Genomic DNA, 14,295 nt, shown 5'->3' on the forward strand with positions numbered 1-14,295 from the left:
TTTTTTAATTTTTACGTCACTACTTGATTTGAGAATATTTAATGTTCAATTTTATGATTTGTATCATTTTAAAGCAATAAGTTGCATCATCTAGGTTAAACCGGAATCATAGAAACATCAAAAAAATCAAAAAATATCAAAAAGAATTCAAAAAATAAAAAAAAATCAAATTAGACTAAAATTTATTGAAAACGTTCAAAAAGAATGATTACCAATTAAATATTCTTGAAAACTCCAAAAAAAATGGGCGTGTCGGTTCACCCGTTCTGGTTCGGTACGGTATCGAACCGTGCCGAGCGCCGACTGGTACGGGTCCCGGTACCGGTTCGGCGGATCTTGCTCTTAACAAACCAAAGCCGTCATAAAAATTACAAAGAGGCCCTATGTAGCAGCTATTGGAAGGTACTGTATGTCATTTATTTTAATAAGAAATAAAAGATTTCTCTGCCCGGAAAGCAGGGTTGTGCATCATTGTTTCCTAGGTCCACCTATGCCTTTGAAAACCAGACCTTGGTTGTCCTGCATTGGAAATTTTCTTTTCAGTTTTTAGTATTATGTCCATGTTATCAATGTTTTGTACGGGATATGCCTGTCCGTATTTTAATGTTCAAGTAATATTAAATAGACTTTCCGATTTCCTTGTTGCTATTATGTAGTCATTATCACTTGTGGCATTACTTTGCTTCTTTTGTGGACCTGGTATTATCTGTATCTAATGAGCCTTATCCTGTCAACATGGGGTTGGTGATGATTGTTTAGGTAATAGGTTTTTTGATATGACACTGCTGTAGCTGACAGTATAATATGCATGTTCATCATGATTCCTCTATAAACTAAAAACTAACTTTTATAAAGGACGTTGCTACCCACCAGGTTGATCCATATCTCCGCTTGGTTGAGGATTGCAAACTGCAGGCTGTGAATACTGTAACTGAACAGTTGACAAAAGTTTATGGATTGAAAGAGGATGACAATGCCGCTCTGGAATCTCTTTCAGCACTAGCAATTATGGAAAATCAATCAACAGAATCCATGGTTTCCGTGATTGTGAACAGCTTGGAAGATTCACTAAGAGTAACCGCTATCATAAACCTTTTAAGAATTTTCTTTTTTTGTTAATTTTTTTTTAAAAAAATGGTAAATGATTTATTGACTTCTCTGTCCTTCTGCAGTCAGAGTTATCTGCCATAAGAATGCAGTTGCTTGATGACTTTTCTTCTGATGATGTATGCCCACTGGGGGCTCTGTTCATGGAGTTACCTGGACAGAGTATCTCATTTGGTTCAAAAACAAACTCTATATCTCAAGAGGTACTCACTAACTGTTTTTCAGATGATTTGCAATGTGAGCATTTCCTAAAGATGCCTACTTTTGAACTTTTGCAGGTCATGCCTCCAGCTTTTGCAATAGATGATGATATCTTTACAGAAGCATCTGATAGTCCAGCAGATTACAAGTCAAATTTGTCCAGGGACACCAATATCCTGAGCGTCAACCAGCTACTAGATTCAGTATGCTTCCAACTTGGTGTCTTTCATATTTAGATTTTCACATCACAAAAGAAATTAGAAAATAAAAATTCCACATACCTTGAATAAATTGAGGTTTGCTAGGAGTTCCTTTTCTGTATGAAGATTCCTGCTGCCTTCATATTTAGAAATACTCTGTTATTGTATAGTCTAGCTCCAATGTGCACTTGAATCATTTTGTATGTTGAATCTCTAAATCTATTTTTTTGGTGCTTCTGTTTACTGCCCAGACCCAGTTAGGGAATGGCCAGTGATAAATGGACTTGGGTGGATGCTCATAGAAGAACCGCTTTTGGAATGCATAGAGTTACTATCTGTACCAAGTTCGATGTAGTGCCAAATATATTCTCCACTCTCCAGTTCATCAAGAAATTGACTAGTTAATGCATGCCTGGGTCAATATTTATTGGCGTGTGAGGCCATTGGAATTCATAATGTACAATAAAATTTTGAAGCATGTTGACTAGGACCTGGTTATCTGTTTTCCACCATTCTTCGAAAGTAGATTACCAAAGAATTCACATTAAAATGTCAAAACTATTAAAGAAGTATGTGGACTGTTTGCCTCAGTAATTTCGCCCGGATGAGACCTAATCATAAAATCAAGTGTTTGGTCAGTCCTTGAAACCCATAACAGCCAGCTATGCCCATTTTGTAACCAGCAACACAAGTTTATGGTGAACTTCAATTATTTTGTACCCTAGACATCTTGATCTCAATATTCTCAGGCCCTTTATAATTCTTCCTAAGATCTGGTTGATATTTCTGTAGCTTCTTTTACTAATGATATCCTGCCTTCTTTACCTTTTTTTGGCCTTTATCTTCTTTATTTTTTAACCTATTCTTACCAAGCATTTGATACTTGGTCTCCTTACAACATGTCCTATGTTCTCAATTGGATTCAAATGATGACTTACTGTATGGCCATTTGCAGATATGGTTACGTATCTCAGAGCTAACCATGTCCCTTGATTAGTGACTTATATGATACGTTTATGCTACTTACACCCAGACAGGCCAGTCCATTATGCTGCATTGCTGGAATGACTTTATGGCTTTTGTCTCTAATTGTTCCCTTCACCAATGAATTAGACTGACATTGGAACTAATAGGAATATTGATTACAAATTGTTTCCTCAATGTAGCTGTTCCATTGTCTCTAGATATCTTCTTCCATACTACTGCTGAATTTGTTCTGAGATGACTGTGCAGCTTAGCAGAGCTAGCAGCATCAATTGCTTAGTCACTGTCATTCAGCTTGAAAATGTGAAAGGGCCATTCTGTATAGTTGGGCTTCAATATCCAACTACTAAGAGAAGCTTCAAACTATGAAGCCAGTTCTTTTGGCTCATCTATCAGGGCTCTGGCATTGCTAGAGGCCTAACCATCTCTCAATCAATATACATTAAGAGTGAAGACCAGTTAAGGCTCACTTTCTTTAGCATAAGCCTGCTCTTTCTTAGCTGAGTTAGATGAGGTGACCCACTTGCTCATATCTACCAACTGATCACTTAATTTGAAACTCTTCTTCCATTAAACCATCCAGGGAATTATGTGAAACATAGATCATGGAGCATAAGCTGGCTCAACATCCCCTTCCTTGCCATTTCAGGCATAAGCCTCCCAGTTGGATGCTGTCCTCAACCTTATATTTCGAGCTTTTCATCTCACAGCTTCTGAAACATCTTCAGTATATCGAACATATTGTTCAGAACATGATCAACAGCCTAACAGGAGTTATCTTTTATTTTTGTGGCATCGGGTACTTATAGACCATAATTAGTTTTCCAGGCGCTGATTTCATGTATGCTATCCTATATGGTTACTCATCATATAGTTTTTAAGAATTCAACTCTTTTTGCATGCTTGCTTTAATAGCCTCTCTTTTTTAAGATAATTTTGCACTTTGCCCTATCTCTGTGCCTAGTAGTTTTGAGTAGAAGTTCCTACTTGTTCTACCTATAGATACACCATCTTATCTGTTCTTGTTGGGCATTTATCTTATGATCAATTTTGTTCAATTTTCCCAATATCATGGCTATCTAGTGAAAGCACTAAATTATCTCCTTTTGTTCACTAAATGTATTCTTGTTAGGACAGCAATATGGTTTTGATTTTTGGCTCTATGGCATGCATTAGAAAACCTTTGGCTGATCGATTTTAGATGAACCAAAATATGTCATTTAAAAAAACACGCGAATAATTTGGTAAAACTGTTAAGATAATCATATAAGTAATTGGAAAAAAAACATCTAAAAGCTTTTAGAAATGTATATTTAAGTGAAAATTTCATGTCATAGAATTCATAAGCAGCAAGTTTTAAAATTAAATCTATCTGTATTCGCATATATCATTTCTTTCATGAGGCTATACAATAACTCTTATGATCTTTAAACCTTTGGTGCAAAGTTGAATTCTCTATATTCTGTAGTTGAAAATGATGCATCAAACTAAAGAAGAACAATAACAGAGGACTCTCCCTATAACTGCATTTCATCATTCATGTGCTAAAAAGATATACTTGTGCAGATTTTAGAGACAGCAACGGAAGTTGGAAGATTATCAGTATCAAGCACCGCTGATGTGCCATTCAAAGAAATGGCTAGTCAATGTGAGGCTCTTTTGGTGGGAAAACAACGAAAATTATCTGTTTTCACCAGTGCCCGACAGCAACAAGAAATTTTCTTGAGTGGGCTTTCACAAGATGACAACAGAATGAAACATTCCTCACACTTGTGCATAGGACAATTACAAACGGTAAACTCCAAACCAAAAAAAAAAGAGCAAATACATAAGCATTAGAATGTCAATAGGCATGTGTGTGCTTTATGTAATCATGATGTGCATTATTTTGTGGAACAATAACAAAAAATGTTGAAAGAAGTTGAACTCTTAGCCCTCGAATCTTCATGATTGTTTCAGAAGTGCTTACTGAAAGCCAGAAGTTCGTTCTTCAAAAATTTCATCTTTTGCTTGGAGTTTACCCCTTCTATGTTCTTTTTTTCCCCTTCTTTTCCTAACTCAGAAGAATGAAGCTATTCTTACTTTTTGTCAAGTTAGAGGTGCGTGATCCATTTTGTTTTTCATATGTTTTGCATATTTGGTAAAGAAGTTATTGATGTTCTCTTGTTTCTTTGTATTCACCCATAATTTTAAAGAAACATCTACTTTTTGTGTCTAAAACATGTTCAATATTCATTCTGAATGTCCTATCAGAAGCAATAGAAAATAGGATCTTTTGCATGGATACCCTTCTAAATATCGGATTTTATATGGATACCCTTCCAAAATTGATATTTGCATGTATACCCTCGTAAAACTCTGTTATTGTACAGATGCTCCTAATATAACGATTATTCTAACGGTGTTAAGAAAAATTAAATTTATATAATTAAAAATAAAATAAAATTATAAAATTGCACAATTGTCCCTGCCTTCTTTCGGGATCGTGATCTATTTGCATGTCTACCTATTAAGGATATTTGAGTCATTTTAATTTGAAACCGTTAATTTTTTAACATCGTTAGATAGAATGGGTATATATGAAAAAACAAAAATAAAAAATGGTAGAATAGTAAAACAAGTGTTTTACGAGAGTATACCTGCAAATATTAATTTTAGAAGGGTATTCATGCAAAATCTAATATTTAGGAGGATATTCATGGAAAAAACTCTAGAAAATATATGGGCAAATTTGTTAATTGTTGCAATTTTACTCTACTCCCCTTTCTTTTATCGGACAAGCAATATAGTTCAGTAAAATTCTTGTTTTCTTGCCCACCTTTTTATACTTATTATATTTTCCTTTTCGAAAAAATATGTATTCAGATAATCTTCTCCAAAATACAGGTTGGCAGTCCCTTCGATCATGAGCAGAACTTCAATGCATATGCATGCACCGTAACTACCACCACTACCCTTCTGTGTCCCACTGAATACCAATGGCAGCCCCAGTTCAGGCTCCCCGCTTCAAGCCCGTTCGATAATTTCCTAAAAGCTGTTGGCTGGTGAAATGGTTATGTTTATTGAGCATATCGCCCTCCATTGTGATCATGTAAAGTGAGTGGTGACCAGATTTGAATGCTCCAATATTCCGCATGCTGTGGCCAAATAGCTCTTGCTTGCATCTCCATATGCCATACCACTGAAGGACCATCTATGTTGATTACTTGGCAAGTGCATATTAGTTCATATCTCATCCTTTTCGTTCTTTCGTTAGATTCATTCATTCAGAGTGGAAGTTCCAAGATTCATGGAAGAGGTGATTTCAAGTTTGTATGTCAATGCTAAGAATGGCAATGGATAACTGGAGCGGATAAGGTTGGCGCATTTATTTATTCATTGGATTCTTGTTAAATGGCATGATGTAGTTATGTGTGCTATGTTATTGTTATGGATGGATAAATTTCTTAATATGGGGAGAGGACCCTTTAATAAACTTCAATGCTTGATTAAAGTGCGAAGCATCCCATAGTGCGAAGCACCTATTCAATTGAGAGAGAGAGAGAGAGAGAGAGAATGAAAGAGAGATAGAAAGGCGATGTACCAAGAGAGAGAGATGGGTCATAGGCGGTGAGGAAAAGAAATGCGCATGCTGGTTCAGTTTTAAGTGGGATTGAGCTGATAAGGAATCTTGTTTCAATGGATAAGAAGCTTCTAACTAATTTAATGGTTGAAGATTGCTCTTACTTTTGGTAAACGACAGAGATTGCTTTTTGATAGATATTTACTTATAATTCCAGCAATACCTCGTAAGGTGTATATATGTTTAGAATATGAAAGGAGGGATATTCTAAGAATAATTAAAAATTCTGACTATTATAGGAGCATTTTGAGAATAATAAAAATTTGTTGGAAATACTGATCTAGTGTGCATCTAAATTGTTGCATCTGGCTTGCCCTTGATGGTAGTCTAGTGCCTAATTGAATGGTCATAACTAATGCATATCATTGTCTGTCATTTTTGGCAGTTTCCTACGATACATGATTTGTTTTCCTAAAAGAATTAAGACTCTAAAACTCTACGGTACATTAATGTTGGGTATCAATCTTTTTCCTCTTTTAGTAAGGACCAGTAGGGGCACTTCCCACTGATTGTACTGGACCCAGCAAAGAGGACCATATCTTTTGGCAGCTAGGATTTGTGTATTCGATGTATGTTCCCATCTTCTGAGGATGGCCATACACTCCACATATGCTAAAGAAAACCCTAGAATAGACTCAACTGTTTTCAAGAAGAACCAAAGGATTCGAAGATTTATAATGGCAATCGTACGAGGTCATCACTCTTAAGTAGAACAATTCTGTGCATGTTAGATTGCCTGAAATCATATATTTGATATCCGATATTGGATCTCCATATTTTAACGCCGAAATAGATGGTTTAATCTATCAACCAAGATGCATGCAACTTGCCTTGATAAAGGTGGGACATCTATAGCTATAAGAAGCCTGATCATCCTTTGGATGCGGGCATCGGCCACACTCAGCATGTTATAATATCCTTGCAGGGATGCAATTGCTAATGGAAGTTGTACGTTATTTGACAAATATCGGCCTCCTGAAAAAACGTTATTTAGATATCTACCATTCTGACCGCCGGCGCGACAAATCCTTACTTACCGGTACGACCGCTGCACGTTAGAAATTATAGTCAAAACCTATAAAGATACTGCGAACTTAATAGACAACTTAAAATAGGTTGCCATTAGCGAAAGCTTAGCCATGCCGGTGCTATTCTAAAGTGCTCCAAACTCCTGTAACAGAGAGCTATGTCACTTCGAGTTTACTCTTGAGCAACAGTCGGCCGCTTAAAAACATCAGCAGAACCCAAAGTGACTGGTCTCTCAAGAAATGCTTTTGTAAATTGAAATATTTACACGTCAGCAAGAGAGGGTTAACAGGTGTGACACAAGAATAAGGGTGATCCGCATATAAAGTTTGTAGAAAAGATTAGAACAAGTATAAAGTTTCTGGGAAGATTCTGAAGCAGGTGCAAAACCATGGATGCAAGTTCCTACTGCTGAGAGTAGAGCATGATAAGCAAAATATTCCGGAGCATTCTTAAAAACAGGGGAAATCGCTGCTGAGGTATACTTGATTGTAAAAACAAAGCATAGACTGAAAGAATTCTTGTTTGTTGACAAGTCAAATGAAGTAAATCATGTCTGATGAAACTACGGCAATCAATTAGCAATGGCTGATCCATGATGCTATGAAAACATTAATGATGAAAACAAAATTGAGACATGCCTGCAATATCATCCATATGGAAAATAATAGCACCACAAAGTTCAGAAATATTAATTAAAGTTGTTTCCAACATAATAGTGCTTCTAATAGATTAGGCTCAAAACAAAGCATTAGGTGAAGTTTAAGATCTATAAGATCTTAACACTACCACAGATAAATTTAGCATTGGAGATAACAAAAAGGTCACAAGATCCATAATTATAGAACAGAACAGATCATATGGTCTATAGAGACCAGTGCATCACGTGACACTGAATGATCGTATGTCTTATCTGAGCCCTGGTCCACGCATTGCCCATTTTCCTGCAGAGCTAACTCAAGTTCACCTGAAAACTGGCTACTACCAGCCTCTGTGACCAGTCCCAGTCCCATCTGATGCTGCATTTCATGTGAGCTGCTCCTGTCTCCATGACCTCTAAGACCCCAAGGACTAATGTAATCGTTTGCAGCAACCGATTGAGCTATTGGGACACCGTCAAAGATGCTGCTTCCTGGGATTGTTGGAGCTCGATTTGTGGTAGTGTTGTTACTTCCCCATGGCTGAGCTGACAGAAGAGAGAGAGCACAGCTGGAGTCAGAGACTCCCAAAAGACATTCACCCGGCAGAACCTCTGGTGTCGAGATGAGGCTCCCTCTGCAGAACTCCAAACCAGCATGCAAAATACAAAAAATAAGATAGATTATCCCAAGTCAGATAACAGCAATGAATTAAAGCAACATGAAAAATGTGAATATGCAAAAGCACATAATAGAAATGAAAGAAAATAAACCAGAACAAGAAAATACAAAACTCGAGTTACATAAGGATGGAAGGTAAATATAAAGTAATATGTGTAGAGTAAAAAATATATATCTAAACTAAATTTCAAAATGAATGTACAAAACTAAATATATAAGAAAAGCGTGCAAAGCATATAAAAAATGAACTAAAATAAAACTAAAGGCCAAATATGTAAAAACTAGATAATATAAATAAAGCCAAAAATACAAAACAAAATTTGTCAAAGTTAATGTAAAGATGGAAAATAAGTAGAAAACAAGAATAAATCATACAGAAAAGAAAAATATCAATCTGAGTTTTCCAAAAATAAAAAAAAAATGGAATACAAATACAAAAAACCAAAAATGTTAGCCAAATTATAAAACAAATAGCAAACAATAGAATAGAAAAGAAAAACTGAATATTGAAAAACTAACTAAACTAATAACAAGCGTACAAAACAAAATTGGTTGACGTAAACATACAAAAGAGAATATTATAAACTAACAGAAAAAAATGATATCACAAAGAAAACCACAAAGCAGAATGTATAAAAAAGATAGAAAACACTAGAAGATCCATAATTTGAAATAAAACATAAAAACAAGAGGAAACCAAACAATAGAAAAATGCAAAAGATAAAATAAACAGAAAAAAATACATATCTATAGAAAGGTATAGGAAAAATAACAAAATAGAAAAAATAATGATACAAATTAGAGATACATGTCTCATCTTCCTACTCTTCTACCATTACTAGTCCTGATACGTATTGTTTGGTATAAGAGGATTGAATGGAAGTACCCCAGCAGGGGTATTCATAACAGTGGTTGTTAAACGCTTTTACTTTTTTGGGGGTTGTCAGGAGGGTGGGCGGTGGGGCTCGACATGAACAGAAATTGAATTTTGATAAGAAAGATAAGTGGAGAGTGAAAAATGGGTGGTTACCTTTTTATTTTGCCAGGCACGTAACTTATTTCTGCCCCTCAGAAAGGAGAGCAACAGCTAAAAGATGTATTCATTTGTTCTTTGAGCCATGAATTTAATGTTCACCTATTCTTTATCAGTAACATGCATTACATGTGCTGAGTTAAAGTTCACAAAAGCTAATCTTTCTAAATTAGTTCTTTTCTGTAAAAATTTCCTTCACTAAAACCTAATGTTTTTTTTTGGGTGCAATGCATATAACTTTTACTTAATAAGATATGCATCTTATTCTTTCACACTTCTAAACAAATTCTGATATCTCTCTTCTATTATTGTTTTCAAGTGTAGAGCATTCAACTAGCTTATGTGAAATAGTAATGGAAGACACTATTTACAATAATCTAAAGTAGAGAACACGCAGGTACCAAAAATATCACGACACAATTTTATCACCAATTTAACTATACTTAAAGAACTCGAGTCAATTGACAAAAACTAACTTACTGAAGCAAGCTATAAGATCTTGGAAACTACATCAACAACATGGTTCAAAGAAAATACAAAGAGTAAATAAAGACCATGCTACATCCTTCAGTTCTAGTAAATAAGTTTCCCAGGTTTGCAAGTAAAAAAGCAAATTACTCAATAATAGGGATATCAACATATAACGCCCAAACCGAAAGTATAAATCAAGAACTCTATGGAGAATCTAAAAAAGAAGCAAGAAAATAGGAAGCAGCGAAACTACAATATAATGCCAGATATGAATGACAAATCAAGAACCATCTTGGTATTTTAAAGAAGCAAGAGAATACGAAGGAAAAAGATTCATATACCAGCAAATCTTCCAAGTTCTCTATTGAACTCCAAAGGGAGAAGAGAAAAAAACACATCGAACATCTAAATTAAACAAGTGCACCACCGAAGGAGACCACAATAATGCAAATTGGATAAAGCTTGCTTTAAATACTGATTTGTCATTCGAAAAAGCCAAAAATAGTTGCATCAATACCATACAAAATCACAGGAGACCACAATAATGCAAATTGGATAAGCTTTCTTTAATTAATGATATATCAGTTAAAAAAGCCAAATGACTACATCAATATCATCCAAAAAATCGCATCAATAGCTGCATTTTCACATAAGCTGGATGAGAACATCTGCATTTAGACAGATAACCATAAGAGAAAACCAATAGATTGCGATTTGTGAATCCAAAAAAATTTATGTTTCTTCAACTGACTAGGTTAAACAAACAAATACAAGAAGCAAACCAAGCCTCCAAACCTGTAAGGAGAAATGAAAATTATCATAGAGAGAAGCAAGAGAACTGGGACACTGATCACTTTGAACCAAGGGTTGAAATTTTCTGTGTCAGTGTTTTGCTTGATTGGCACTTGCATGGTTTATATGGGGCCAGTGCTTGGCATGCACTGCATATCAGTAAGTACTGGCATACAGCCAGCATCATGGTCTGTTGAACCAGTCCGAACCAGTCGGTTCGGCCCGGTACCGACCGGTCCGGCCTAGAACCGGTACCCGGACAGCGTGGATACCGATTTCAGCTGTCCGGATATCGGTCCGAGCTGTTTTCGGGCTGATACCAACCGGTACATATGCATACCAGCTGCGTACCGGCCCGCACCAGTGGGAGCCGGCCGGTTCGGCCGGCTCGCACCGGTACTATTTTTTTTATTACCACAGCGCGCACGCATTGTGGTGTGAGCCCTCGGGCAAAGCGCCCTGCGCGGGCAAGGGGCTGCGCACCCGCGCACAGTTCCCCTCGCGCTGGTTTCCCCCTCGTGCGGCGCAGTTTTATGGTGCGCTGGCGAGGGGCTGCGCGCCCGCGCACAGTTCCTCTCGCGCTGGTTTCCCCCTCGCGCGGCGCAGTTCCCCGTGCTAGGAATCACCTCGCACGTGATTCCCCCGCCCACGCGAGGCGGCGTGCGCGGGCCAGCTCATCCGCGTGGGGTAGGGTCATAAATGCCACAGAGTGTCCGCAAGGGTGCAAACGCGTACGTGAAGCAAAAAAAAAAAATTTCCGCGCGCGTCCGTGAACCAAAAAAAAAAAAAAAGACCGGACCGGTTCCGATACGAACCGGTCCGGTAGGCGACCAGTATGCCTACCGGTACCGGTTCAGCGTACCTTGGCCAGCATAGTGTCAATGCTGTGTGCTGATATGGCACATGCACGGTATGTATTGTCCCATGATGACTAGAACTTAGATCTAATAAAGTTTACAAACCTTTAGCATAAAATGAGGTATGAACATGTCACTTTTTACGCATAAGTGACAAACAAAGAAAGAAAAACTGTGTGACAAATTAAGTTAGAAAGAATATTGTACTTGGGAACCAAGATAATATTCATGCTCATAGATTAAGAATTGCCAGTTTATGAGCTGATAATAAAAGTTCAGATAATAAATATAGCAATCACAAGACTTAATTAATGACAACAAACTCAAAGAATGGAACCCAAATTTCAATAATCATGTGTCAAGCTTTAGATGCAATAATCTATTGCGAGAGATTAGGAAAAGAACGTAGGGTTTCCTTAACTCCAAAAATTATAAAGGCTTGCATGGGGAATGCTTTTGATTGAAGGTTTGTTACATACTATGAAAGAGTGCTAACTCTAGGCTAGTTGTTGATACTTTCGCAAACACTAGCTTACTAAGCTTACTAAAAGGTGGCTCCATTCTGATCTGATGAACTCAAAATAAGTAGAACTTATCCACAAAATATAAATAGTGCAAGATAAGCAGAGTAGGTGATTGCTCACTTCTCATAAATGTCAAAGAAAACTAAAACGAATACAGTGAAAGCAAAAGAAAAGCTTAGAGAAAAAGATTGCAGAAGGAAGTTAGATATTGGCATGTATTAAAATTTCAATGACTTGGAACATAGACAAACTAGGTGCAAGCTTAATTGGATCATAAAACAATACAAACAATGAGTACTAATATATGCTACAGATGATTTCAAATTCCATATAGAATTGTGAGTTTTGTCTTCAACTGGACTCTGTGAAAAAGAATCACCTCAAAACCATAAAAAGAAGGAATCTGTGCCTTTGAATATTCTTTCAAGTTACCACATTGTACAAAAATTGATACAACAGAGAGGACCAAAACAATACAGCAGGCAACCATCTCTAATGCACTTTTAATTCCCATCACCACAAATAGAGGACAATAGAAAATAGCAAAATAAACCTGCTGACAAAAAATCAAAATTGCTGCACTATAAGGAAAGCAAAATAGCTGCAGTTAAAGATAAGCAACAACAGCGACAGTGGTATCAAAAGAAAAGAAAAAAAAAAGGAGCAGCAACAGCATTATATCTAGAAAACTGAAGAATCTATATACATATATACCCAAAGACCTCAAATTAAAGAACCACAAAGCACTGGTATGCAGTCTACTGCAGAAGAGGAAAGAGTCTTGAATGAACTATGTTGCTACAATTCATTAGACAAAAATGTAGGTATTTAGGACATCAAATAGTAACGGTAAAACGTAAAAGAGATAAAACAAGCTAAAGCAAACTTTATGCTTATAATTCTGCAGCCTACAGAAACTCCATTTAAGCTAAAGCAAATACCTTATAGCAGCTTTATGGTGTCAGGGAAAATTATAAAACAGTGTATTCAGACCGCCACCTCCCAGTTAATTTCATTCATGGACAAAACGAGATAAAAAGCAAAATAGGAATGAACATGGAAAAGAAAAGGTAGGCCACTAAGGACTTTGATCTGCATGATATAGCTGGCAATAGGATGATGGAAAACCCAAAAGAGATACTGTTGCAAATCTCACTTGGACTCAACTCCTGCTTCAGCAGCCTGCCAAGGTTTGCTCTTTCGCCGGCTTCTATTTTGCCGAAAGCTGTTAGACCTAGTTGACTCCTCATTGTTGGATCTCACCCCAGAACCATCTTCCTCCAGGACTGATTCAGAATTTTCTTTTACTTGTGAGTTGTGAATACCTCTTCCTCTTCTTCCCATTCTCAACTGTCGAGCCTTTTATATCTTTGCTCGAGGCAGAAGGTTTCACATCATCTCCTTCCTTCTTCCTCAATCTTCCCAGTATCCTCTTCATCAATGTCTTCTTTTAAAGGCTTTTGTGGCCTTCCCCTCCTCTTATATTTAGGAAGAAACTCTTCACCACCACTCCCTGGATCTTCATGACTTGTTACTACGGTTAACTTCTTCCCCTTCCCCCTGCCTCTACCCATTAATCCAAAATTTAATAATAGAGAAAACTTAAACAATCATAGAAGCTTCAATAGACACACAAAAAATAAAGCATCAATTGACTTACATTACCAGATATTCATAACCAACAGCCGATCTACAAGTATAATTAAGCAAAAGCCGGATCCACTCTCTAACAAGATTTGAAAACTAATAAAAGATGCAAGAGAGAAACCGATAACATATTTTAGATTCAAGAAAACTGGTAAGTTCCAGATAATCCTAAAAACAGACTATGATTAAGCATCCAGATTTCTATTTCAAAAAAAACAAAAAATGTCAAATGCGATGTTTCTGAAGATACCACATGGCAGTAGATAATCCCAAAGAAACAGATGCTTCACTTATTTTCCAAATATTGATCCCAGGAAGCTACAGAGAAGGAACAAAAATTTCATCTTTTCATTAGCATCACCATAACCAAAACTGAAGAATCTACAAAAGGTCACCCTTGGAAGATCAAAGAAATCCCTCCTTTGAAAATTATTAACCCTGTTACAAATTATTAAAAATTCCCCCATCATCAACCAGTAGTAGGACATAAAAGATGATCAAAATGCAAGAAA

At 36.6% G+C, this 14,295-nt stretch overlaps 1 protein-coding gene and 1 pseudogene across 22 annotated transcripts in view; one reads left to right on the top strand and one right to left on the bottom strand.

Moving 5' to 3' along the window:
- The window catches only part of LOC103703292 (protein SEMI-ROLLED LEAF 2-like), a 34,916-nt gene extending 28,931 nt beyond the window's left edge, over positions 1 to 5,985 (top strand). For 9 of the 22 annotated variants that reach the window (XM_088714459.2, XM_088714467.2, XM_088714458.2 and 6 more), the window contains 5 exons: positions 874 to 1,074; positions 1,173 to 1,310; positions 1,386 to 1,511; positions 4,059 to 4,286; positions 5,358 to 5,687. In XM_088714459.2, the coding sequence (XP_088570585.2) occupies positions 874 to 1,074; positions 1,173 to 1,310; positions 1,386 to 1,511; positions 4,059 to 4,286; positions 5,358 to 5,540 (876 nt within the window). In that variant the 3' untranslated portion in view covers positions 5,541 to 5,687. Of the gene's footprint in view, positions 1 to 855; positions 1,075 to 1,172; positions 1,311 to 1,385; positions 1,512 to 4,058; positions 4,287 to 5,357 lie in introns of all 22 variants that reach the window. The other 13 variants (XM_088714472.2, XM_088714464.2, XM_088714471.2 and 10 more) reach the window with 4 other exon arrangements.
- A 7,173-nt stretch (positions 5,986 to 13,158) lies between these two features.
- LOC108511153 (uncharacterized) lies at positions 13,159 to 13,845 on the bottom strand (annotated as a pseudogene).
- Positions 13,846 to 14,295: the final 450 nt, after the last annotated feature.

This window comes from Phoenix dactylifera, chromosome 18 (genome assembly GCF_051530095.1).
Source record: "Phoenix dactylifera cultivar Ajwa chromosome 18, Ajwa_hap1_PhDact_Kaust_v1.1, whole genome shotgun sequence".
NCBI classification, from domain to species: domain Eukaryota; kingdom Viridiplantae; phylum Streptophyta; class Magnoliopsida; order Arecales; family Arecaceae; genus Phoenix; species Phoenix dactylifera.